The following is a 27,586-nucleotide window of genomic DNA, read 5'->3' on the forward strand; positions in this document are numbered from 1 at the left end:
TATATCTCATTTAATGTGGAAAGAATTCTGGGAATAAACAGATGAATAGTTGACAATGCAGAATTGGGAAGCCAGCAGCATTCATGGAAAATGTGTAAAATAATATGAATGCCTGAATGCCTCAAGAAACATAGATAACTGATTTAGAGGAAATGCGGCAGGAATAAATGTGTACAGGAGGAATACATCCTGAAGTCTTTCTTTTTTTTTAAATTTCTTTCCCCTCAGCCCCCCCCCAGTTGTCTGCTCTCTGTGTCCATTTACTGCGTGTTCTTCTGTGACTGCTTCTATCCTTACCAGTGGCACGGGAGTCTGTGTTTCTTTTTGTTGCGTCATCTTGTTGTGTCAGCTCTCTGTGTGTGCGGTGCCACTCCTGGGCAGGCTGCACTTTCTTTCGTGCTGGATGACTCTCCTTATGGGGTGCACTCCTTGCGCGTGGGGCTCCCCTATGCGGGGGACACCCCTGCGTGGCACGGCACTCCTTGCACGCATCAGCACTGTGCATGGGCCAGCTCCACACGGGTCAAGGAGGCCTGGGGTTTGAACTGCGGACCTCCCATGTGGTAGACGGACACCCCAACCACTGGGCCAAGTCCGCTTCCCCTCAAGTCTTAGAAAACAAAACACATCTTAGGTCAGAGGGGTGGTGGGCTGCAGAGCAGGCAGAGATCTCTGGTGACATTTATGCTCATGTATTTTGGGTTCCATTCCCTGAAAACATCTTTAGATCTATGAAAAGGAGCAGAGAAGGATAGCAGGGCTCGAAGGACTGATGCCCCCAGAGGTCAGAGGTGAGGTCCGCGAGGGACCCCCAGTGCTGCCAGACCTGGAGCAGTGCCATCCTCAGTGTAAGAGCTGTGCCCAAGGGCGTGGCAGGCACAAGTGGGCAAGCAGTGAGCCCTCGTTATGGACTGATGCTTGCAGTTGTTTTGTTCTGTGCGTGGAAAACTCGAGACCTCTGTGAACAGGAGCCCGCAGTGTTAGTCCTTGCTGATTGGTTTGCCCAAGTCATTCAACCTTTCTAAGCCTCACCTTCCCGCTCTGTAAAATGAGAACTGATGGCTTCTTCCAAGAGTCATCGTGACAGAGGCTCGCTGGACTATGAAGAAATTACCTGAACAATTTGGAAAAGCCTATGCAGATGGGAGGGATTTTAAAACATATTAGTGCTGTAAATGATGGTGAATCTCTTCTTTTAAAGCTCCTTTCTGATATGGGCCAAGTTTCTTCTGATTCCAGTAAAACTTTTATCTTGACGCATACCCGAAGCTTCTGCCATCAGGAATGTGCTTTTAAGAAGTACAACGTCAGGAGAGAAGTCTGGGTTGCGTTTTCCACATGGTAAAGCGGGGTGTGGTGAGTCCAGCTTTCTGGGGCACAATCACATTGACTTCCTTTGTTTACCCCCATTGTGCACGTAGCTCGGCGCTCTGCACAGAGATGACGCGGAATAGTTTGCTGACGACCACAGATGACTGAGCAGTACTCCACATGAGCCACCGCGTGGAACGTTGGGGTGGAAATGTCTGTTTAGAACCTCACGGTGCTTCTCTGTTGCTCCAGTGCCAGCTCAGATTAAAACGCTGGAGTTCCAGGTGGGTTGTCAAAAAGTCCCCAGCCCCTCTTTTGGGGAGATGAAGGCCATCTGGAGACAAGCTTCAGCTATCACGGACCCTCTGCCTTTGGCTCTCACTACCTGCCTCAGAGACCTGCGCCGTCTCATTTGCTCCAAGGCTCACAAGTCCAAAAACTGGACCTTGGAGATCTCTACGGGAAACAGAGCTTGGCAGGCGGTTTCTGAGCAGGCAGTAGCCTTTCCTCTTTTGTACAGCCTTGAGAGTTGTTTGCACCTAACACAAACTTGACCGTTAAACATGAAGCCCATAGAGCGCTGAGGATTCAGGAGTTGCTGGGGGGAAACTGCCTGTATTCGCTGACTTGTTTTAACTTCAGCTTCTGGAAGGTGGGGGCCAACTTGCATTCTTCCTTCAGGGCTTCAGTTGCTGGGCACCTATCTTTGTTTCTTGTCGGAGACAGCAAACAGAGGGTAATGGTTGCACAAGCATCCAGCTCTTTTGTGCAAGTCTGGGAGATTCCTGCAAGGAGTTCCTAGGTTGCAAGGGTGCCTACTGCTGAATGCCAAAAAAAACACAAAAAACAAAACCCTAAACCAACCCAACCTCTCCCGTTCTAGCTTTTCCAAGCTTTTGTGAGCCTTACCTATCAATGAATCAGAAACCCTGACTGTTGCTGCAGTAATAAACTGTTGAGGAGGATTGAAACTCTGGGTGATAGTGTAGAAAGTGATTGTGCGAAATAAATGTTAGCCCCATTTGAACATATTTTTCAGTTACTGGATATTTACATGCTCTTAAAGACAATCATTCGAATGGGTTCGGTTATTTAATGATTTAAAGTGAATGTAGCAAATCCCAGCATGAGAAGAAAACTGCCAGACAAGCCCAGAAGTATCTGTAGTGGACAGAGTACTGAAGGCAGGAAGACAGGTGGAGTTGCTTGCTCAGGAGCATTGGGACCTGCGGACGTGCTAAACTTTGAAAGACTGTGCTGAACTGCCTGTGTGTCGGTCAAAATACAGGGTTAAGGTGTGGAAGTAGCTTGAGCACTGAGCGCCTGCCTCCCGAATGGGAGGCCCCAGGTTTGGGTCCCGTGCCTCCTGAGAAACCAAAAACGAACAAGCAAAACAACCGAAAGAAGCAGCTCAGGGAGGCCGCTGTGGCTCGGTGGTTGAGCTCCGGCTTCCCACACAGGAGTCCTGGGTTCAGTCCCTGACCCCGGCCCCTCAACAAGATACTAACAATGTTAATTTTTGAAATGTCACAAGAATCCACGTCCTTAAAATTAGAAGTGGGGATTCCCGGGGTTTGTGGTTGCGCATCCGAGGGCTGATTGCGGGAGCCGGCCCTCGCCCCCGGGTGTGCGGGGACCTAACGGGTGCGTCTGCCTGCGGGGCCGGTTCCCGCCCGTCAGCACCCGGCGCCCCCTGGCTAGGCAGCTCCCCTCCCTCGTCCTCAGCTGCCTCCTCCGTACGCGGGCCGGGCACGCCGCAAGTTCCTGGGTGCTTTCAGATACGTCGTTTCATTCGGTCCCTGGGGTGGGTGAGGAGGAAGCAAGGTCAGAGGTTAAAGGTTTTGCAGGGCTGAGAGGCAGGACAGCTCAGGCGTCCCCTCGCCAAACCCGGTGTCTCCAGCGCTCCGGAATTTTGAATCTGCGCTTTCTGTGCTCCTGGTGTTTGTTCTTTTTTTCAGAGAATGGTTTCTCATCTTTCTAAGCTGTAAGGACATGGCATTGGGGAATGGACAAAAATTTGCAAATAAACTCTGTATTGTTATTTGAGTAAATATTCATTCGAATGTTGCTATTATGCCTACAAATGTGTAATTGTTTTATTATAGAAAGCATTAGCTCTTTGGAGGAAAGCCTTTCTATATCTGATAAAAACAGCAAATACTGAATAATGTGAAGTATTTTAATGAGTTCTTTGACTTTAGTTTGCATATTATGGTAATAGGGTAAAGAAAGGGATTTCTTGTTGGTGAAACTGACAGAATTATGTGTGTGTAAAACATCAACAGTTTTGCAACAATACCTACAACCTTTCAGATATTGATATTAAATGTTATACACAGTTGTGTTCATGTTAAGAGGATAAAACCAGTAATAAAATACTTCATCATGTCAAATAAAAAGTATAGTCAGAAGGGCTGCTGAAGATAAGTTTTCAGCCTATCTGTAGCTGTAGTAGATCAGGAGTAATTTAACGTTATTCAGCACACTGATTGCATAAACACTGTGGTTGGATGGAGAATGACATGCAGCGCACAGAAGGTATATATTTTTTCTTTCATTTTTTCCTGAATGAGAGTTCCATTGAAACGTCTTTAAGATATTAAAAGTTCTTCTCTGATCTGAATAAATATTTTCTCTTCAGGAGGCCATATAATTTGTTTAACAAAATGAAGCCTTGTGTCGGAGGCACATGACATATAAATAATGGAAAATGGCACTGGCCATACCCCCAGGGCAGGTGCAGCGTGTTATTTTAGCATTAAGCTCCTTTTTATTAAAGCTGTGTCACGGGCTTCAGAAGCTGCGGCAGCTCTTTCCAGTCACAACAGCTCCAAACCCCCGGCTCGCTGCTCGGCTTCCTCAGGGCCTGAGGCTCCTCGGGACTGAGATGGTCCTTTAGAGTGGAACCTCAAGTGAATGGAAAACCGAGTTTAAACTTTGCTTCAAAAATAAGTGGATGGCCAGCCCCCATGTCCATCAGCCCGTGGATGGATGACTAAACGTGGTCTAGATGCACCATGGGGTATCGTTCAGCCACAAAAGGAGCGAAGTCCCGATACACGAGACAGCACGATGAGCCTCGACGACATTTTGAGTGAGATGATCAGACACAGAAGGGCAAATATGGTGTGATTTCACTGACGAGAAACAACTGGGCTAAGTAAACCCATCGACTCAGAATCTAGGTTCCAGGGGACGGGGCGGGGAGAGGGAACGGACGTCAAGCTTGCGGTGTACAGGGCTCCTGTCTGAATGATGGAAATGTTCTGGTCCTGGGTGGTGTGAGGGTTGCACAACGCTGTGAACGCAATTAACAGCACTGAAATATATGACAGAAAAGGGGAAATGTTCGATTGTGTATACAATAACAGAATAACATTTTTTAAAAATCCATGGAACTAAACTATACAAAAAGTGAACCCAAAGTTAAACCATGGACTTTAATTAATAGTACAATTATAAAAATGTGCTATCATCAGTTGTAAAAAAAAGTTCCATATCAATGCAAGGTGCTGGTGGTGGGATGGTGTATTTTATGCATGATTGTTCTGTAAACCCACAACTTCTCTAATAAAGGGGAAAAAATCTAAATGGCGTTTTCTCTCCTATGTTCTTGAGAATTCCTTTTCTGTTTATTAAATGAAGATAGCATTGTCATGTGACAAGGGTTTTAATAAGTAGGAAAATTATAAACAATACATATATGGAACATTCAAACTGGGATGAATTAAATTGAATGAGGACCATGATGTTTTTTTAGGATAGCTTTTTCTAATTTACTTCCTTATCAGATCTGCCTGCCTCTTATTTATTTAGTCCTCTCAATTATATCCCACAGGTAGCGAGGGAGCAATAGTTTTCCTGAAGCAGCTCTTTTTTTTTTTTATTCATTTTTAAAAAATATTACATTAAAAAAATATGAGGTCCCATTCACCCCCACCCCTCCCACCCCACCACTCCCCCCACAGCAACAGTCTTCCCCATCATCATGACACATCCATTGCACTTGGTGAGTACATCTCTGAGCACCGCTGCACCTCATGGTCAGTGGTCCACACCATAGCCCACACTCTCCCACGTTCCACCCAGTGAGCCATGGGAGGATCTACAGTGTCCGGTGATTGTCCCTGCAGCATCACCTAGGACAACTCCAAGTCCCGAAAATGCCTCCACATCTCATCTCTTCCTCCCATTCCCCACACCCAGCAGCCACCATGGCCACTTTTTCAACACCAATGCCACATTTTCTTCGATTACTAACCACAATAGTTCGTGAATAGAATATCAGTAAGTCCACTCTGATCCTTACTGTATTCCTCCATCCTGTGGGCCTTGGATTGGTTGTGTCCACTCCACATCTATGTCAAGAGGGAGCTTAGATTCCATAACTCCCCCGATCAACAAAAGGAAAAAAAGAAGGGAGAAGGGGTTTTAGAATAGCCTCTACGTTAAAGTTTATGGTCTTAAAAAAAAAAAAACACACACACAACAGGAGAAGGGGCTTTAGGATTGCCTCTGGGTTAAAGGTTATGGTCTTAAAAAAACAACACAACTTTATTTCAAATTCAAAACAATAAAATAATATGAAAAGGCAGCTCAACAAGTTACAGAACATTACTCCTAAAAAGTTCTTTCCTAGCACTTTGATCTCATCTAATTCCAACTGCTAATTTCCTCTAGTGTTCAGAAAGGTAACACAGAAAGTTTATAGTCTTCACTTGGACTTTTAAGGCTTGGATGCCAACCTTTTGAGCTTTAATTGTCTCTGTCCCCATCTGTTCTCATGCTTCTTCCAGGTCAGCTGATCTGGGTGATTTGAAATTTCCCACATCTGTGTTTTTGCTTCCTTTGTTTTCAGAATGTTTCCAGTCACCCATCTTTCTGTGACCACCTCTGGGGAGAGTAGATAGCCTGGGAGTAGGAGCCTGGGAATTGGCATTAGATACACCCAAGATGGAATTGTAGCTCTACTGTTCACCAGTGAGAACTTGGGCATGGACATTCAACTCTCCGAGCCTGGTCTCCACCATCTGTAGAATAAGATACTGATACCTCGTGGGTTTGGAGAAAGAATGAAATAACATAACTTTTGTAAGGTGTAGCAGTTTGATATAATTGATGAATTCCAAAAAGAAGTATTGGAATATGCTTGTAATCTGATCTGTACCTGGGCATGACTGAGTTATGATAAACGGCATGGTGAAGAACAGAGTGAGTTGAGAGCTTTTAATGTTGGAGTTTTGATGTTGGAGTTTGATGCTGAAGACTTAAGCTGGAGCCCTGGGAAGATCAGCACACAGAGGAAAGAGAAGCCAGCCCCTGGAAGGAAGGAACCTTGAAGCCAGAGTAAAGCAAGCCCAGGAACGTAGGAGCCCAGGAAGCCTGAGCCCTCGCGGACGTCGGCAGCCATCTTGCTGCAAATAGAGTGGTGAGGGAAGTAACTTAGGCTTTATGGCCTGGTAACTGTAAGCTTCTACACCAAATAATACCCATTATAAGAACCAACCAATTTCTGGTATTTTGCATTAGCACCCCTTTGGCTGTCTAATACAGAATTTGGTTCTGGGAGTGGGGTAATGCTTTTGTAATTATTGAAATGCTGGAATGGTTTTATAAATGGGTAAGGGGTATTTTTTGGAGGAATTCTGAGATCCTTGATGGAAAAGGCCTACAACACTTTGAAGAGACTGTTGATAGCTAAAGAGACTTTTTATGATACCTTAAAAGTAAATGATGAAACTATTATTGGAAACAGGAGGAAAGGTGATTGGTGTTTTAAAGTTGCAGAGAACTTAGCAAGATTAACTCCTGTTGTTCTATGGAAGACAGAATTTGAAAATGGTGAGCTTGGGCATTTAGATGAAGAAATTTCCAAAGTAAACCTGGAGAATATGGCTTGGCTTCTGCTTGCAGCTTATAGCAAAATGCTAGACGAGCGGGATAAGCTAAGAACTGAATTGTTGGGCACAAAGAAAACCAACCTAATTCTGGAAATTCCAAGCCCCTGGAGATCAAGCTCCCAGATGAAAGTGCTTAACTGGAGGACTTAACTAAACTTGGAATTGGTAAATCAGGATTGAAGATGCAGTTATCTAGGAAAGACTTGTGGAAAGTCTTACTGTCTGATGGCTTGGACCTCTGCTTCCTGCATGCTAAACCAACAGACTTTTGAGAGAGCTGTATGAACAAAACCACTGTCAGCCTGGAATAAAAAGGACATGGAAAGGAGAGATTGAACGAGAAAGAGCTTCAAGAGGAAAACCATGGAAGGTGAGATCTGGAATTTGGACATTACTTTGGGTCAAGAGAAGAACCCTACCCATGTGTGCAGAGAGGGTGAGTTTGCCCCAGCAGTTGAAGAGGGTGGATGTTCCTGTCCGATGATCTGGGAGATGTTGGCTGTCCAAAGACGAGCGGGGGGATTCTCTCTCAATGCTGGAATTGCTTCCCCTTTTAAAGCATTCAACTGATGGGTTAAGTGTCACTCACTGCTGGTGGCAATCTCCCTGATGGATACAGATGTAACCAGCTATCTATGATTTACCACTGCAGTAACGTCAGGGGTGAGTGAAGTCCACAAATGCCCCTGCACTGCAGTCAGCCCAGAGCTCTGCCCCACCAAACAACTGGACACAGTTACCCGGCTGAGGTGACTCAATAGCCCGGCCATCACCGTCTACCCCTTGACATCTCGGCGACCATACCCCTTTGGCTGACTAATACATAAGGCATACATGATCACAGTGCCTGACACTTGGTAAGCACTCGGTGAAATATTACAAAATGCCTCCTGCCTCATGGGAATTCTCTGTTTCCTGCTCCCACCCAGCAGTTAGTTTCTCTTCTGTGCCCTCCTAACACTCTGTTCTCTGCTCTATTGTACTTGCCATTTCTGTTAGCATTTTTGTTCCCTTAAGGTCCTTGAAGTTATTCTCTGCTAGATGGTTCACAAATGTTGGCTAAATTAGGTTGAATTGCAGAACCAATGTAGTTAGCAGTGGGGTTTAAATTAGTCTAGCATGAAATAAATAATGGGATTTTTTGGATAATTATAAGCTCCTAGGTCATGCCAAGAACCCAAGCATCATGTTTTTATAGTTTAATAACTAGACATTGAACCGATATTAAGCAGAATAGAGGCTGGATGCTTAAATTATAAGAGGGAAGGGTCAAATGGCTGGGCGGTTTGTGATTCCTCACGGAATCATGTCGGTGATGTTTGGACTTCAGCAGCACTGGACTGTCTACACCCTTCTGTCGCCCTTTGTAAAGTCACTATATTTACTGTACCAGTGATTTCTGTGTATATTGGATTCTCCTGATGTCACATTGGCAATGTTAAATCCGTGTTTATAATAACTTCAAGTCGCTGAAATTCTAGTCAAGAGAATCCAGGAGGCAGAAGAAAGCAGCAATTTCCCACTTGAGGGAGGTGGAAATACGACTTCGGTGTCCCTGTCCCCCCGTGCCTCTCTTCTTCTCCGCACTGCGTGGCTCTCCCTGAACCCTCTTGTCTCGTGAGGAGTGTAGCGCCTCGGGCTCTGGGACTTGGCCAGCACCCCAGATTCCAGCGATGGGGCGTCCAGGTCGAGGAGAACCCCGCCCGCCTGCCTCAGGCTTTAAGCACATCTGAGTTACCGTCCTCCCCACTTCCGCCTCGTAAATGTATGTTCTAATTTTAAAGTATTTTTTTCCTTTAAATATTTTCTCTCTTCAACACTGAAGAGTAACGAGGCACTCCTGAAGAAAGCACAAGATAGTGGCTTTGCCCTCTTGCATCCTCCACTCCTGAGCTTCGAAGTACTAATCGTTTTCCTGAAGCATCTCTTTAATCACGACCCTCTCGGTTGCTTCTCCCACCCCGTGCAATAAAAAAAGCACAAAATGGGAGAAGAACGTTTTCATTTTGTCCTTCGGTCTGTGTGCCTCTCAATAGATCACAGTATAAAAACAGAATTACTAAGCAAAGTAGTTGACCAGTTCCATTATGTGCATATTGCCTTTTCTTCTCATTTTGAGCGACAGCATGAAGAGAGTAATAACTTAAAGGGGTAACAACATTATACCTGATAGATCTTTGAAATGAAGAGTAAATTGATTGTAATTTTAATTAAAACTGTCTTACTAATGCTTTGTGACATTTGTCACGATGCACTTATTTCAGGATCCATCTTACACCTGCTTGTAAGAGGTTAATCGATTGACTAGGACTTCTGTTTTTCTGCATCATTTTTAAATTTCAGCCCGAGAAGGCTGCTGATGAAGGGGTTCGATGGTTATGAGGTTGCATCCCTTAATAATGAATAATGCCATACCTGTCTAGCTTCTACGTCTTAACCCGGTGTGGTGTGAAAACAGCACCTCGAAGGAATAGACAGCTACCCCAAGTCTGGAAAGACTTAGAGTTGGCCCTGGCCAGCGCCCGTGGGACCTGGTCAGAGCTCCTCTCTTTTGTCAGTGAAGCGCTGGGAAGGACAGGTCGCAGTTAAATTAGGCTTATGTGAGGGAAAGTCGGGCTGGAGGCATGCCCTGTGTGCTCACCATCCGTTAGACCTGCGAAAACTCTTATCCTGAAGGGACTCGTGTGTCCAGGAATGATGAACTCTGAGTATATTAGAAAGAAGAAGTCCTTACGACATTCAGTGTCTGAAAATGCCACATTAGTGACATTTGGCACAAAACCATCTCTGTCATCTGCTTGTCACCGAGTGTCCCCAGAGTTAACCTGTAGCCCTTTTCCTCCCATCCTGTGCGTTGGACCCATCTTCTGTTGGTCTACATGAGGAATGTAAATGCTTATTTTTGTTTAAAAAAAAAAGTCAACTCCCCCACTCCCACCCCAAATGAAATATCTCTCCCTTCTGACTTGGAAATTGAATGTATGCAGAATTCCCAAATGGCTTTGAATTGAAGGTTTCACTGGGTTGACTTGTCATTCAGGCTAAGTGGTAGATTATGGCTTTCTTGACAGGCAGTGCAATTTTGCATTCGATCAGGTGATGGGCAGAAGGTAGAATATTAGAGTTATTATGAAGTTCCTTGGGTTTGAGTGAGGCAATTGATTGCAGCTATGTAGTCTATAATAATTACTCCCATCCCACTACAAAAAAACCTGCGTCTTTGCTGAAAATCTTGAGGTTCTGCATTTTATGTCAACCTAGAGCTGATGTAAACTTGCAAAAACACTGGCCTTTCTGGAGATGCTAATGATCTTGTGATGGTCCTAGTCCAGGATCCAAGGAACACAGTGTGCCACAAAATTATGAACATGTGGAAATAAAAAGACTCTGGAAAGGAAATTGAAAGAGAATCAATGAAGAAGGCAGGAAAACTGGGTACACGAAAGCCATTCCAAAATACTTCCCAAATGCAGAAAGATAGAAAAAGTAAAATCCAAAGTTTCAAAAACACTGGATTAATGTATGTTGAGTTATAAGAGAATATATTCTATATAATCTGTATATAAACTTTGGGGGCAAAATTATAAAATAATTTATTCCGCTCTTTCAATTTTACTTGATAGCACCTTCATGATGACCTAGAACAGAACAGATTATTTTTTTTGCCATTTAAAAAAATAAAACCAAATAATTTGGCAACTAGTTTGAGTATTCTTAAAACATAGTATGTATATACAATGGAATATCATTCAGCCATAAAAAGAAATGAATTGCCGATGCGTGCTATACTGTGGATGAACGTTGAGGACATGCTGAATTAAATAAGCTAGGCACATAAAGCCAAACAATGCATGTTTTCACTTACATAAAATACCTAGAATAGGCTAATTTATAGAGGCAGAAAGCAGAGTGCAGGTTCCTGGGGCTGGGGGCGGACAGAGAGGAATGGGGAGTTACTGCTTAATGGGTGCAGAGTTTCTGCTTGCGGTGATGAAAAGTTTTGGTTGTGGTTAGTGGTGATGGTTGCATAACATTGTGAATATAATTAATATCACCAAATGTATACATGAAAGTGGTTAAAATGGAAATATTTTCATTGTATATGTGTCGCCACAGTGGAAATTAAGAAAAGAACAGCTCTGATGGTCCCATGACGTGTGTTTTTGGTCTGGAGCGTGGGCTGTTGTCCGGTGCTGCCATCCGGGAGCTCCCGTGGCACGCACTGCGCTCTCTGAGCATTGCCTCCCTCCATGCACAGCTGCTGCACTCAGCCACCCCTGGGATTCCTTCCTCCGAAGATCCCTAACTCTAAAGACACCCGCCTTCCGTGGAGCCACTTTAAAACCAAGGTGGCATAACAGTGCACGAGGTCTGGCATGGTAAGCGCTCAGCCTAAGCAGCTCTTATTACTACTTCCCAAGTCGACAAACCCTTTGAATGCCTGGCATATGAGCTTGCAGAAGATATGTGAGGCAACGGGAAAGCGGTGCCTTAATTTTTTATTGAAGTCCTTTTGTCTAAGCAGCATTTTGGTAACCATATCATTTGCTCTTTTCTCCTAAAGATGTATAAGTAACGGAAGGGTGTCACCACCACGTGAGGTAGATAGCTGACATTTTCTTTTCGATTTGAAAAATAGCTGTTCTTGAAAACTATTGTGTAGACTAGTAGATTCTTGAAGCTCAGAGTGGAAGCGCTTATCGTACATATTTTTCTTTCACTCAATTCTTTATCGATACTGTTTAGTCATGTCTTAGATTTACTAACTGCACGGGGACATTGAAAAACACCTTCTGGATTTCCATATGCAATGGCTGAGTGACATTTGCTCATAATGGTCAAATCACTAGGGCTTCTTTCGTTAAAGAAAAGGAGTTTGTCGGAAAGCCACATTACACACAACAGAAATCTGTTCTAAAGGAAAATTGAGATCACAACCCCTTGGGGCAATGGTTTGATAAAGGTTAAACAAGCCTTCTCACTCTCGTGGGACTTCAAAATAAATTTCATCTAAATTCTTGTCCGCTCTCCTGTACAGCTGTCCCTAAACATCTGCTGTGGATGCTCAAAATTGCTGCTTCCCCCCTCGCCGTTTACATATGCGCGTGCAAACTATTTATTTGTAATACATAGTTAGTAACAAAGCGTATACATGGTTTTTAGCCGCATATACTCAGGGGTGGACTGGAGGAGAACTGCCTGTTTCACTATGTGGAATGAGTCTGCTCGGTTTAAGGCTCGTCACAGTAAAGTTCCCGTGTATTCTCCAGCAGCTGTTGCTGTTGAGGGTGTTTAAACATCTGCTTCCATCATTGCAGCTCGGCATGGAGCTGTGGGGTGTCTGTTGTGTGTGGTTTCACAGCCCAGGGCAGGGTTTGACAGATGCTGCCTTCTCACCCACGCTGTGGGGTAAAATAATTCCCCCAGAACCTTGTGAAAGTAAGTTGTCCACGTGCTAGCGAGGCTGTGGGCTTAGGGTTCATGCAGCGAAAAACCATGCAAGCCCCCGGAGAGGCGACCCTGTGTTGGCCGGAAAGGTCGGCCTTCCAGGGTCTTGATTTTGTTGGCAGAATAAATGCTTCCATAGAGAGTGAGATCCAAGGAGGGTGGGTGGAAAACACAAGAGCGCCAGTCCTTGGGAACGAGTGGGGATTCTAGCGGTCAGGGTGGCCGATAGCCTTGCCACACGTGACGACTGGCTGGAAAGACGGCTCTGCCATTGCGAGGTGACAGCGCTGTGTTCGCCCTGCGGGCGGGAGCTCGGCCCCCAGTGGGGCTCGCATAGCGGGGGAAGGCTTGGTGGAGGGGACGGGCTGTGAGCAGGGCGCTGCCTGCAGATGCCCCCCCTGGCTGCGGCTTCCGGTGCAGTCGGCCCTGCACTCAACATGTGCCTCTGTGCCTCGAGGCGGCGTCTCCCATGGCACCTTCAGGATTGCGCAGAGGTCTTTGCTGCAGGGCCGTCCTGTGCACGGCAAGACCTTCAGCAGGACCCCGGGCCTCTTCCCGCCAGATGCCAGCCGCACCCCTGTCCTTGTGACAAGGACGATCGTCTCCAGATACTGCCAGACGTCCCCAGGGGGGCACAGTCACCCCGTTGGAGAACCACCGCTCTAATGATGTTTCTTGAGATTTCATGAGATGTTTATAATTCATCCAGCAACAGTCGTCACCGAGTATCAGCCGTGAGCCAGGCAGTATGTTGGGTGTGCAGTGACGATGATGAGCCTCAGGGAGAGTTCCTCCCTTCACATAGTGTGTAATCAAGTTGGGTGATAGATTTTAATAATCACATAGTCTTAGGAAATGTAAGGAAAGCTATCATAAAGGCCACAGGGGAGATGTCTGGGGTCCTCAGGCTGCAGCCGGTGGTGTGCCCCGGGGACCCGGATGCGCCTTTGGTTTGGTGATGTGGAAAATGGGGAAGAGGAGGTGAAGCGATCAGAGGAGGCACGTGGCAAACACCTGAGGCAGGTGTGCTGCCAGGAAGGAGAGGAGACCAGAGGGCCGTTGGAAGTGGGGCCACGGAAGAAGCTGGGACCGACTTCTGCAGAACCTTCTCGGCCGTGTTGTTGGGTTTGGCCTTCATTATCCCATATGCATCGGAGCTGTTCCCGGAGGGGTGTGATTGCCCAGATGTTAAGTGCACACCTGGCTGGGTGTGGCAGGTGCACCAGGGAAGGCACTGGTCCCTCAGTGGCCCTGTCATTTTCCTCTTTGGTGGTGAACTTGGCTCTGCTTCATCTTCTTTTTGAACCACCGCACGTGACTGTGTTTTCACGGCTGGCCTTCCTATCCGGGACGGGCGTGGGGACGACAGGGGCACGTGGTTCCTGGTGACGGGGCTTACTTCAGGGATGCACAGCAGGGGGGCAGGAAGCCGCTCCCCGGCCACAGCCGCGCTCCACCTGCGCCAGAGGCTTCCCCAGCTGGGCTGTGGCGGGGTTGCCAGGACCCAGGAGCGGCCTCTCCGAGCGGGCTTCTCTATTTACCGCGTGGCTCTCCTCCCAGAGGCCCCGGCCAGCCTGCCCCCTCTGCCCCGCGGCAGCCCCTGGCGGGCGGCGTTCTCCACGGACCTCGCCGAGCAGGGTCCTCGCTGGTCACGGCTGCTTTTAGCTGTGAGCCTTTCCTGGACAGTGTGAGCTCGTAGAGTCGGGCTGCACCTACCTGGCTGGATGCCGCGAGGCTGTCTGACGACTCCCTCCACCTGCGTTGAGTCCACACCGCGGCCGCCTCTGCAGAGCCTGCAGCAGGGAGCCTGTGCGAGGGCCCCCCGCGACGACGCCCGGCCCGCTGCAGTGCAGGGTGTCTGCTGAATTGTCCGCCTCCTGGACTGGCCGCGTTTCTCGCTCCACCGACCCCTTCTTGGGCACACGCAGTGGGTGGCCCTGCGGGACCTGACCCGGGGGCCCTGGGCTCCCTAGAGCTGGGTGTCGTCCAGGGAACGCTGGCCTAAATCACAGGTCAGTAAGGCTTCAGTGGGTACCGAGAGCTACAGGCATCGGATGGGCATTTGTGCTTGATCTGCTAAGGCAGTCATCAGGGATAACGGCTGACGTCGTGAAGGATGGAGCCCCAGGTTCAGCAGACCTTCAGGCTGCGCTTCCTGACCCACATCCAGCACGGCCTTAAACCTGGGAAACTTCTGTTGTGGACTCTTTCTCAATCGTCTCCTTCGCCGCCTCTCATTTCGTAATCGCGGCTCCTCTCCATAGCGTGTCCATCTTCCGCCTATTCAGTTGTTGGGTCACCTCTCCACTCACGTTCCCCAGGGCTGCTGCCTGAGACACTTTCTTCTGTCTCAGCCGTTTCCCGATCCATTGCTTCCTTAGCGTTTGCACAGGTGTTCCTTCTCCCGGCCCCCTGGCTCCCCCACCCTTCCTGAGTAGACCCCGAGCACGTCCTGGGGCAGGCGGCTGCGCTTACCTTGTTTCCATTAGATCCATTCATTCAACAGTTCCATATTGTGCACCTGCCGAATGCAGGATCGGGGCTGCCGTCTTACGTTTAGGAGGGACACTTAGCCAAGACAGACAGACGTCTCCAGAGCAGCGTGCTGGAGACGGGGCTTTGTCAGGGAAAACCTGGTCACCTGTGCGGGCTTGGAAGAACGAGGGATTAACTGTGTTCTCTTGGAAGTCCTCCGTGATCTTCAGGACGTGGTATCGTTGGTCCAGTATTCCTTTAGGTTTCAGCAGTTTTCATAAGGGGAGTGTGGCACCCTCTGTCTCCAGGTGTGCCCGAGGCCCCGCACAGATGCCCTGGCTCTCCTCGTGCCCTGCTCGGAAACCAAGCCCATCTCGGGGCAGCAGGGAAGGGTGCAGTTAGGGGCTGCTCGTGTTCTGGCTCCTGGTTCTACTTGTATGACTATATGGTACTCTGTCCCTTCCAGGAGTCCCATCGCAAAGGGAATGGCTGAAAGGGTGATAACCGTGGCACAAGGTAGCAAGGAGAGGCTCCGGGGAGTTTCCCTTCACTGTATTTCACTCCGTGACGGTTGGAATTAACACTATTTAAAGACATTTGCTCCATTTCAAACTATTTGGGCTCTTTCCTCTCTCAGGCAGTTATTCCTTAGTAGATGCTGTTACTGGAAAGAGTTGTTTTGTTTTTGCTTTTTTTTTTTTTTAAATCTTAAGCATGAGAGAACACTAACTTATTTACCCTTTGGTTTCTGTCTGCAAAGCCTACCGGAGAAAAATAGAAATCATGCATTTTTCTGGAACATTTTCTCATACAAGCATTAGAGCAAAGTATATCCTCTCCATTTTTTCTCCTTCTCTGGTACCCCAAGACGAATTTCTTTCTTTAGAGGGAGAAGTGATTTTTAAAAGACTTGAACAACATGCTAATCTTTCCTTCTGATAGCCCCTGGTTGAATTACCCCTGAATTTGAAGCATTTACTGGTGAAATGATACTTGACATTAACTGGTGTTGTCTGGAAATATTTCTAGCACCTGGGGAGAAAATAAAGGCGGGTATTCATAACACAACCACTGTGCGGCTGAATTGTCCATTTTCTTCAAAACCAACTTGAATTATTCTTGCTTCATGCTGATTGGCTTTCTCCTGAGAGACCACTTTTAAACAATAGAAAGATTTGCACCGCTGGCAGAAGTTAAATTTTGTAGTAGCACTGTCATGAAAAAGCTTTGGTTTGGGTATTGCTCTGCTCAGCTGGTTGGCAGAACCAACTGGGGGCTTTGGCTTGGGATTTTTTCCTTGTGCCGAATGACAGAAGGCGATCTCATATCCATGCACAGCAAATACTCTTCATGCCTATAAAGCCCTACTTAGACTTGGCCTCAAGGTAGATGAACAGAATTTTCTAGAAAGGAATTTTCTAGACAAGCTTTAGGTTTTGCATCTCAAGCTATTTTTGATTTGGCAAACTGCTTTTGGCCTTTGGCAGGTAAAAACAGACAATAAAAATTATGAAAATATATGGAGACTTAGTCAACAGTAATAAAGTTCTTCCCTTCATGTCAGTCTTTGTGACTCACAGAAACGTGGAAATATTTAGTTTCTTCTTTTCTTTTAGGAGGTACCTGGAACCTCATACATGGGAGGCAGGTGCTCAACCACCGAGCTAGGTCCACCCCCTTTACTTTTTTTAATGGAAAACTGCATAGCACAGGAAACTATGGAGCAGTTGCCTCATTCTTTAATTGAAGCATTTGTTCTTGAATAACACCTTAGTTAAAATGAAAATCCACATCCTGTGATATGGTGTAGGAGAAAGAATAAGGAACTTACCTCAAGAATCCTGGGGTTCACCCACTCCAGAGACGCACAGGGCACTGCTGGACCTGCGTGAGCCTCCCAAGTAGTTTAGAGCCTGCAAGTGCTTCCCTAACTATTCTGCAGACACTCTGTCTCCTTGTGCTGTCGGCGAAGGTGGATGTGGCGATTCTTGCCCAGAAATTGTGCATCTTGTTTTCCCCTGGAGTTACAATTTACATGGCATACCTGTGTATTCAGCCAATATTCATTGAATCCCGGCGTGTGTACCATGGAACTTTATTTCTAGCAGTAGAAATAAATAATAAATATAGATTGAGCTTTCATATAAACACAATAAAAAGCAGAGTAAATTTAGAGAGATTGACTAAGGATGCCATATGGGGAAGGTTTATTTCTAAATTCAGGAGTGTCCTTACCTTTATTTAACCAGTGTTTCCTGAAAAGTGTTTTGTTTTGTTTTTGTAGATGTACACCTGTTCACAGAATGAGGGTTTTGTGAAACAAGCTGTGTTTGTCTGGGAAATGATGGACGAGATGTTTCCCCAGGGTCTCTAAGTTTTATGAATATAATTCCTAATTTGTTTGATGCTCATTTTTCCCGGGAGCCTGCAATTGAGTTATGGCACATGCTGAGTAGCTCACTTTCATTCAACAAAAATGGGTTGAATTCTTGCTTGTTCATTGTCCCTTTTTTAGATCCTTTAAGAAGAAAAAGTAAGGCCTAGAACTTACCTTCAGAGAGCTTGCAATCTAATATGTAATTTAAAGACATGAATAACTTTGATACAAGCAAGAAAATGCTCCCAGAGAGGAGCATATAGATAAAGTTCAGAGTCATTTTTCTCAAAGCATCTCCTGGTTAGACCCGAGGAATCAGGAACTCTGAGATTCAGCAGGTGGTGATGCTTGCTAAATGTTGAGACTCACAGCTCGAAGAAGTGGAGCTCACTTTTGGATGGGGGAGAATCACGGTGGGCTTCGTGGTGTAGGTGGCATTTTAGCTGAGCCATAGGAGAGGAGTGAAAATTGAAGACATGGATATGTAGAGAGCTGCGTTCTTTAATAGGAGGAGATCAGGCCAAGTCGCAGTGGAGATCGGAGGTCCAGTTTTAGCTTTTTTACTGGCCAGCTGTGCAACCTTATCCAAATCACTTAACCTGCTTCATCTGTTTCCTGGACTATAAAACTGTGTTGCTGGGCTGGACAATTTTATGGTCCTTTCAGCTGTAAAATTCGGTGACTTGACATGGCTGTGGCCCAGTATACCATCATATAATCTGAGTAATGGCGTGACGTAAATTATCTGTGACCCAGATACCTAGTATATGATCATAGATGCTCTCTAGCTACAGTGGGTTGTGCTAAAAAACAAATGGAGTGAACATTTTTGTCTCCTTTTCAGGCAGCCTTTAGCATCAGCCGGAGAGTAAAGTGCGATTCCCCGGCGGGTCGTAGGGACCGTCTGTCGCAGCCCTCAGGGCGTGAAGCCGTGCCAGGAGGATGGCAATTTGAGCATAGCAGAGCAGGCTGCCGGGGAAGCAGCTTGGTGGGGCCGGCTGCCGGGACTCGTCTTCTCAAGGGGAAATCGCTGCAAGTGCCGGGAACTGGAGGCCAGGCCGGGGAGTGGCTCCCCAAATCCACTGCGTCCCCGAGTTGCACGGGGGGCCCACGGGAGTCGGATCCACGGAACGGCGGCAGTGGCCTCCACCTGCGCACAGCGCCGCGGGCACTGGCCCCCGCCCCTGCCGGCGCGGGTCTGGGGTCTGCGGGGCCCTTTCACATGAGGGATGGGCTCCAGGGGACGGTCCCTACCGGCCCCCGTCCTCGCCCTGGTTTTCACTAGTTTTCCATTTCTGTCCCTTCTTCTGGACACTGTAGTGATCGTAATAGTGTCAGTTAATGTTTGCGGAAGCTTTCTGCAGGCCAGAACCTGCGCTGGGCCTTGGGCCGCGTGGCGGGACGCTTATAATCCAGAGTTGAAAGACGGGGAGCCCGGGCTTGGAAAGATTCGGGGAACAGCCCGAGGTCACCCCGCCAGCGAGCGGCGAAGCCTGGCTCCAGCGTACTCAGGTTTCCTGATCTGTGCCCTTTACCTTTCTAAGACAGCACTGCTCCTGTGCCTGTCGGGAAAAGGGCATCCTTTCCTTTACCTGTGTCTTTTCCTTTTGGAAAAGGAAGTGTCAGCATAGGTTTTGAATTTCCTTCCCTGCCTCGTGGCTTATAGACTGTGTCTTCTCTACAAACTGCCTTAGTTAATGACAGTAATATAACAGCAATTGTATAATATTTGCTGTGCCATGATCTGTTTTAAATGCTTCTGTTTATTCACTCATTCAATCCTATTTGGTAGGCATATTTGTCATCCCCGTTTTATAGAAGATACACCGAGGCACAGAGAGGTTCAGTGACCTGCCCGAGGTTACACAGCTAGGAAAATGGCAGGGCTGGGATTCAGATCCAGGCGGTCAGGTGGGAGGCCTGCGGCTGTAACCGCTGTGCTCTCCTGCCTCTGTGCGGGCGTGGACTCGGCTTCCGTCTGCAGTTCTCCCGAGCGCCGCCACCCGGGTGCTTGAGGGGACGCTCGTCAGGTCCTGCCCTGCTCTTGGTGCCATGGACTGTTACAGCGCCCCCCGCACCATCTCTGGATCTCAGAACACCTTAAAATGCATGAGATCGGCAGAGCCCGAGTGGGAAGGGGAGACTCGGATGTTAGCGGAGGCGCTGAGTGGCGCCGAGAGCAGCACGTGGTGCCAGCGACAGCAGGGCCCGCGGTCAGGGCCGCGCACTCAGGGACGCGGCGTCACGAGGGCGGCTGCCACCCTCGGCCGCGGGTGTTCGTCTTGCCCCGGTCCCTCCATGCCCACCCACGGGAGCGCCACGCCACGAGCCGCTCACGACGGTGCGTCATCTCCTCGGGGGTTTAGCAGCCATCGCTGATGAGGTTACTAAACTGTAGAAAGTAGGTTCTGGGGTTGGGGACTAAGCGCGCCTTTAAAATAATAATCCAGAAGCAGCAGAGTAAATCAGTGTGCAGAGCACCTGAAACACTGTGGCTATCAGATTAGCTCCCCAGATAGCGTGCCTTCAGTGTGGGGAAAAGCAGTACCATTTTAAAAACATCCTAACAGTTGTCCTGGCATGCTGAGAAAAGAAGCCAGAATTTTATTTCTAATATTTACTTTGCAGAGTTTTATAGAATTCCTGACTTACAGTGCTCCTTTATGTCCAAAATCCCTAGGAAAACAGCAAGGCTTTTTAATTAATTGGTGCCAGGTGGGACTTTTTTGAGAAAACAAAGATACAAAAATCGTAAGAGAATTTTATGGTTTCAGCCACAGAAGCCGATGGGCTTAGTTCTGCCCAGGTTTATTTTTATTTTTTGGTGTTAAATCCAAATTTTAGTACATGATGATACTCTTGCATTAAGCATGTTCTAAAGTATTTTCAATTTGCATTTAAGCTCACTGATTGTGGTTTTTACGAAAAAAAAATCCCAGTAGTGAGTCTTGCTCAATGAAGGACACAATATGCAAGAAATCAATTTTCAGGTAGTGAAACTGAATGACTTTTTTCATGTTGTGAAAAGCAGTCTTTGCTTTGAAGCATACACAAGGGGTTTGTAAAAGTAACTCCCCCCCCAAGGCACATAAATGTTTGCGTATAAACAGTTAACCACTTAGGAGGAGAGAGTCATGCCAGGGAGAGTAGAACGATGCCGGAAAATGAGGGTCCCTCGGAAACGATGATGGACCACCCCTCTAAACGGTCAATTTGAGGAAACACTGATGAGGTGACACACGGTTCAGTTTGTTCTCGGGGCCTTGGGGAGCCCTGTCATCTTTGGGGGCCTTGGGGTCCTCAGCGCAGGAGATTGGACCTGTGGTCCTAGAACTCCGAGAGCCTGTGCGGCTGCTGGCGCTGTCTCCTTTAGCTGTGGGCTGATGGGGTGGAAGGGCCAGTTCAGCTGCGCTAAGTTTGCCCTGGAGACAGTTGTCCTCTCCTCCGCTGGTGGCGTCCGGACTCCCTGGCACGCTGGAGGCGTCTCTGCAGCGTGGAACAGTGCTGGGGGGAGTGGAACAGTGCTGGGAGGAGCTGCGGCCGTCCACGCCCAGCAGGTACCTTGGCCTTTGGCCGTTCCCTTTGAGGAGCCTCGTCTCCCTCTGTGTTCACATGAACCTGAAAATGCTCCTCTGTTTTGGAGCATTTTCTGATTCTGAGATACAATTGTCTTGAGGCACGTGGGGTGCCAGTATAGCTTCGGCGTGTTTGCAGCCGTTATTCCTGACGATGAGTCTGTCTTCCCCATATTTCGACATGAGTGGGTTCCTCGAAAGAGGCATACTGGGGTGTCCAGCCTCCTGGTAGGACTTTGAGCCTGCCAAACTCAGGAGACCAGAATAGACCATTTTCCATCACAGATTGCTCTGAAATGACCATTGGTCCAGAGTGTCTTTCCAGGACCCTACAGAGGAGGCTGATCCTGGCCATCAGACGTTGTCCTTGCCTGGCCCCCTGCGCCGGCTCCCAAGGTCATCCTGCTTCACGCGTTTATACACCAGCATTGCTCAGTATAGCCAGCCCAGACCAGTTGCTTGTGAGACTACCTTAGGATTTAGGTTCTTTTATATGGATTATCCTATACCCTTGTTTTTTCAGCATTTTGCTATGTTTTCTGCCTATAAAATCCCTGCATTGTTATATTTTCATAACTTTCACTACCTGCCCACACAGAGTTTCCTATGTACTTAGCAGATGTTAGCAGATGTTAGCGGCAAGTCGTATCTCATCCCTGCCTGCAACCAAGCACTTAAATTAGCAGTAAACTAATATCTTCCTTTCCAACCTTGGATATGAAAGCATTCTATAAAGTACAGAAATAATTTGCACACTCTTAAGATGTTATACTTCTGTAGTGGATATTTTAACTTGTAGTGAGAACTAGTTTGAAATCAGAAAGGAGATCATGGAATGGAGATGCTGGGTGGGTTTTATGCTTTCCCATCAGTGGTGACTGCTGGCTAGTTCAATTGAATTAAACTACATCATACATGTTTCCAGGGGTCCTTAGTCACTTCAGTCTTGGTTAAAAATAAAGTGGCGGGAAAAGCTCGGCTCTTGTTTAAGGCGTGCTGGGTTTGAGAACCGGCTCTTCTGCTGTCCTGCCTCCGTGTTATGTAGGCCCTTCCAAGGACTCATGTACCTCCTCCTTCATCCCACACCCCGTAGAGGAGGGGGAAGAGAATGTGAGCGCTTGCCAGGGCGGCCTGGTTGAACAGCCCATATTTGGGAATTCTAAACTGCTGAGCCATTAGGATGTAAATAGACTTAACTACACCTTATTAAATAGTTCCTTTTTTCACTCTTTGAAAGGCTTGACAGATTTTATCCGTTAAAGTAGGAACCTTCTTTAATCTTTTAATTTGCATAGCTGTAAAACTGTGGAGACTAGAAATTGAATGGTAACTGAGAAAAAAAATTGGTAGTACTTCTTGTAATTCCTTAAATTTTTCTTGCATGAAACGGCTCTTATCTCATTTTCTCTGAATAGGGCAGCCTCTCCTGGATATCACTTAGATCATATATTCCTTAGGGACGGGCTTCTCCGCTTTGCATATTACGTGATGCTTTGTTCATGGTCGTGGCGTTGGATTATGCATAAATCTTGATTTAAAAGTAAGCACAACAATAGGTGCTAATACATTGGAAGCATTTACTTCAAAAGTTATGTAATTACTTATATAATTATTGGTAAACACTGTTCATTGAAAAATTATAAAATGCAAATAAGCTCCCAATCTCAAAACACAATTATTCCTTTGGATAAAAAATGCTGTTGTACATAAAAATTTTTACATATTAATAGCATCCTACCTCATACCACATATGCTGTTTTATGATATTTTTTTAACTTAGTATTATAGCTTTCTACATCTGAAAATGCAGATTTTTAGTATGCGTCTTAATGGCTGCATAGTATTTCACTTTATGAATGTGCACAAATTGTGTACTTTATTCTCTGTTAACAGACATTTACTATATTTTGAAAACTTTTTTTTTGTACTTTAAAGTCTGCTGGAATGAACATTTGTCTAATTATTTCCTTAGGGTAACCATCTAGAAGGTAATTACTGAGTCAAAGATAAATGCACTTTTGAAGACGTCTGATGCATATTGGTAAAATGACCATCAGGAGAAATCTTGTACCAATGAGCACTCCCGTCCCTGTAAAATTGTTCTTTAAAAAAATCAGCGAAGGCTAAATGCTGGTGATTCTGGATTCTGTATCGGGTGGTGGTGAGGTTTCTTATTGTTCCTCCATCGGTGCTTAGTGCAGTGGTTTTACGGTCAAGTTTCTAGAAAGCCCTCTGCTCCGTACCAGGTGCCTGCTCTTCCTCCCGCTTTCCTCCAGGTGATGTGTGTTCTCTCTTCCCCTCCAGGGTGCGAGGATGAGGTGATGGATGGCATCATGGGGTCCTGCGCGGGCTCGCGGCCTCCTCCCCCCGGCCTCGTCCTCCTGCTGCTCGAGCTCCTGGCCGCGGCCTCCCAGGGCCTGCCGGGCGCCGGGCCCGCGGGCTTCCGCTTCACGCATCCCGTCTACAACGCCACCGTGTACGAGAACTCGGCCGCCAGGACCTACGTCAGCGGCCAGGGCAGGATGGGCGTCACCTTGCTCGACCTGTCCTGGGACGTCAAGTACAGAATAGTGTCTGGGGACGAGGAGGGCTTTTTCAAAGCCGAGGAAGTCGTCATTGCCGACTTCTGCTTCCTCAGGATAAGAACCAAAGGTGGCAACTCTGCCATCCTCAATAGGGAAATCCAGGACAAGTATTTATTGATGGTGAAAGGGTCTGTGAGAGGAGAGGACTTGGAGGCGTGGACCAAAGTGAGCATCCGGGTGTTAGACATGAACGACCTGAGGCCCCTCTTCTCACCCACCACGTACTCGGTCACCATCGCAGAAAGCACGCCTCTCCGGACCAGCGTGGCCCAGGTCACGGCCACAGATGCCGATATCGGCTCCAACGGGGAGTTCTACTACTACTTCAAGAACAAAGTAGACCTCTTTTCTGTCCACCCCACGAGCGGCGTCATCTCTTTGAGCGGACGGTTAAATTACGATGAGAAGAATAGGTATGATCTGGAAATCTTGGCCGTGGACCGCGGGATGAAACTCTACGGGAACAACGGGGTGAGCAGCACCGCCAAGCTCTACGTTCACATCGAGCGCGTCAACGAGCACGCGCCCTCCATCCGTGCGGTCACTCACCTTCCGTCCCCGTCGGACAGAGAGCCCACGTACGCGGTGGTGACGGCCGACGACCCGGACGAGGGGGCCAATGGGGAGATCGACTCCGTTTCCATCGTGGCGGGGGATCCTTTAGATCAGTTTTTTCTGGCGAAGGAAGGAAAGTGGATGAACGAGTACAAGATCAAAGAGAGGAGGCGGGTAGACTGGGAGAGCTTTCCTCACGGTTACAACCTCTCTCTCCAAGCGAAAGACAGGGGGTCGCCGCAGAAGCTTTCAGCGGTGAAGATCGTCCACATCGCCAACCCCACAAGAGACACCGTGCCCGTTAGATTTGAAAAAGACGTGTACGACGTGAGCATTAGCGAATTTTCGCCTCCTGGTGTGGTGGTTGCTATAGTAAAACTGACTCCCGAACCGCTAGATGTGGAATACAGATTATCTCCCGGCGAGGACGTGGCGTCCTTCAGGATTAATCCCCGGTCGGGCCTGATTGTCACAGCCCGGCCGCTGAATACCATCAAGAAGGAGGTTTATACTCTGGGGGTGACAAACAAGGAAGGAGACCTGAAAGCACAGGTCACCGTTGGCATAGAAGATGCGAATGACCACACCCCGGAATTCCAGCAGCTGCTCTACGACGCTTTTGTGAATGAAAGCGTCCCTGTGGGAACCAGCGTCCTGACGGTGTCCGCTTCCGACGAGGACAAGGGCGAGAACGGCTACATCACCTACAGCATTGCCAGCCTGAACGTGTTGCCGTTTGCCATTAACCAGTTTACAGGTGTTATCAGCACAACTGAAGAACTGGACTTTGAATCTTGCCCGGAGACGTACAGGTTCACGGTGAGAGCCTCCGACTGGGGCTCCCCGTACCGCCACGAGAGCGAGGCAAACGTGACGATCCGGGTGGGCAACGTCAACGACAATGGCCCTCTCTTTGAGAAAGTGGCTTGCCAGGGCGTCATCTCCTATGACTTCCCAGTTGGGGGCCACATCACCGCTGTCTCAGCCATTGACATCGACGAGCTTGAGCTTGTCAAGTACAAAATCCTCTCTGGGAATGAACTCGGCTTCTTTTATTTAAACCCAGACTCCGGCGTCTTACAGCTTAAAAAGTCACTGATGAATTCTGGCATTAAAAATGGTAATTTTGGCCTCAGGATTACGGCAACTGACGGAGAGAATTTTGCCGACCCCATGTCTGTTAACATTTCCGTCCTGCACGGGAAGGCGTCTTCCAAGAGCTTCAGTTGCAGAGAAACGCGGGTAGCTCAAAAGCTGGCCGAGAAGCTGCTCATCAAGGCGAAAGCCAACGGGAAGCTGAACCTGGAAGATGGCTTTCTTGACTTTTATTCAGTTAACAGGCAAGGACCGCACTTTGACAAGTCTTTTCCTTCCGACGTGGCCGTGCGGGAGGATCTGCCGGTCGGGGCGAACATTCTGAAGATTACGGCCTCGGACGCCGACTCCGGCTTCAACGGGAAGGTGCTGTTCACCATCGCCGACGGCAACACCGACAGCTGCTTCGCCATAGACATGGAGACCGGGCAGCTCCGCGTCCTGATGCCCATGGATCGGGAGCGGACAGACCTGTACCTCCTCAACATCACCGTCTACGACTTGGGTAACCCGCAGAAGTCTTCATGGCGGCTGCTGACCGTCAACGTCGAAGACGCCAATGACAACAGCCCGCTCTTCCTGCAGGACACTTACTCTGTTCACATTCTTGAAAGCGCCAGTCTCGGCACCGAGATCATTCAAGTGGAAGCCAGAGACAAAGACCTGGGCTCCAACGGCGACGTGAGCTACTCGGTGTTGACAGACACGCGGCAGTTCGCCATCAACAGCTCAACGGGCATCGTTTCCGTGGCTGACCAGCTGGACCGGGAGTCCAAAGCAAACTACTCTTTGACAATCGAGGCCAGGGACAAGGCGGACAGCAGCCAGCAGCTGTTTTCGGTGGTCACCGTCCAGGTGGTCCTGGATGACGTCAACGACTGCGCCCCAGCCTTCCTCCCCAGCAGCTACAGCGTGAAAGTGCTCGAGGACCTCCCCGTGGGCACGGTCATCGCCTGGCTGGAGACCCACGACCCGGACCTGGGGCTGGGCGGCCAGGTGCGCTACTCTTTGGTGAATGACTACAATGGGAGATTTGAAATCGATAAAGCCAGTGGCGCCATCCGCTTGAGCAAAGAGCTCGACTACGAGAAGCAGCAGTTCTACAACCTCACAGTTCGGGCCAAGGACAAGGGGCGGCCGGTCTCTCTGTCATCGCTTTCCTTTGTGGAGGTGGAAGTGGTGGACGTCAACGAAAACCTCCATACTCCCTATTTCCCAGACTTTGCTGTCGTTGGATCTGTAAAAGAAAACTCGCGCATTGGAACAAGCGTGCTGCAGGTGACCGCCCGAGACGAGGACTCGGGGAGAGACGGAGAAATCCAGTACTCCATCAGGGATGGCAGTGGTCTTGGGAGGTTCAACATCGACGACGAGAGTGGTGAGTTGAGTGTTTATGCCACAGTGATGCTTCACATCTCTTGAATTGTCAACGTTAGAAAGGTACAGGGATTTTGGCACTAAAAGAGAATGACAAAATGAGGCTGTATGTAATGCAGAGGACGCAAGTTGATGCTTTTTCTTTGGCTGTGTCAGTTGTATGAAGGCTTGTTTATGCAATAATAGCCATAGGTTTCAGTGGAGTCCTTATTGGTTTCTTGTTTATTTTTCCTTCATTGCTACTGCTACCATGTTATCTTTTGATAAGCGTCATTGTCACATCTGTAGATTGCACTCTTGACCCTCACTACATTAAAGGCCCTGATGAAGTAAATTACATTTGAATTGGGTCTAAATCAGACGTGTGAAATGGATTTCTGAATGGATCTTGAATGTGAATCTTCCCCTTTGCAGCAGTGCTTTGCTGAGCGATTCTGCATCAGTTGCTTTGGCTTTTCATGTTTTACAGGCACGCCTGACCTTTGAATGACAGGTGTTTGCACTGTACGTGCTTTGTTGATTTATCCCCTACAAATGTTACAGAATAGAGAAGGCAGGTTCTGGATCTTATTTTTAAAAATTGATTTTAAGATTTTATTTATTTGAATTGATTTTTATAGGAAATATTTGAAAATGTGGGACAAAATTGTTGCAGTGTTTTCATTACTCTTACCTATCTGTTTACTTGTCATCACAGATACAGACATAGACTTTTTTCTGTACTCGTTATTGTCTTTAATTATATATGTTCCTGTGCACGTGCACATGTGTCCTTTAGTAGCACTTTGTGCATTTGTCTAGTCTTCTTAAGATTGTAGACATCTCAAGATCAAGGGCTGTGTCTTCCCTATTCTCATGTAAATGGTAACATTAGCACGTTACAGTGTT

At 47.6% G+C, this 27,586-nt stretch overlaps 1 protein-coding gene across 2 annotated transcripts in view; it reads left to right on the plus strand.

Annotated features, from left to right (window-relative positions):
* The first annotated feature begins 1,249 nt into the window (after positions 1-1,249).
* Positions 1,250-27,586, plus strand: part of FAT3 (FAT atypical cadherin 3) — a 539,827-nt gene continuing 513,490 nt past the window's right edge. The window contains exons 1-2 of one of the 2 annotated variants that reach the window (XM_071218314.1): positions 1,250-1,595; positions 23,391-26,699. In XM_071218314.1, the coding sequence (XP_071074415.1) occupies positions 23,408-26,699 (3,292 nt within the window). In that variant the 5' untranslated portion in view covers positions 1,250-1,595; positions 23,391-23,407. Of the gene's footprint in view, positions 1,596-23,390; positions 26,700-27,586 lie in introns of those variants that run through there. The other variant, XM_071218315.1, reaches the window with a different exon arrangement.

This window comes from Dasypus novemcinctus, chromosome 10 (genome assembly GCF_030445035.2).
Source record: "Dasypus novemcinctus isolate mDasNov1 chromosome 10, mDasNov1.1.hap2, whole genome shotgun sequence".
NCBI lineage: Eukaryota > Metazoa > Chordata > Mammalia > Cingulata > Dasypodidae > Dasypus > Dasypus novemcinctus.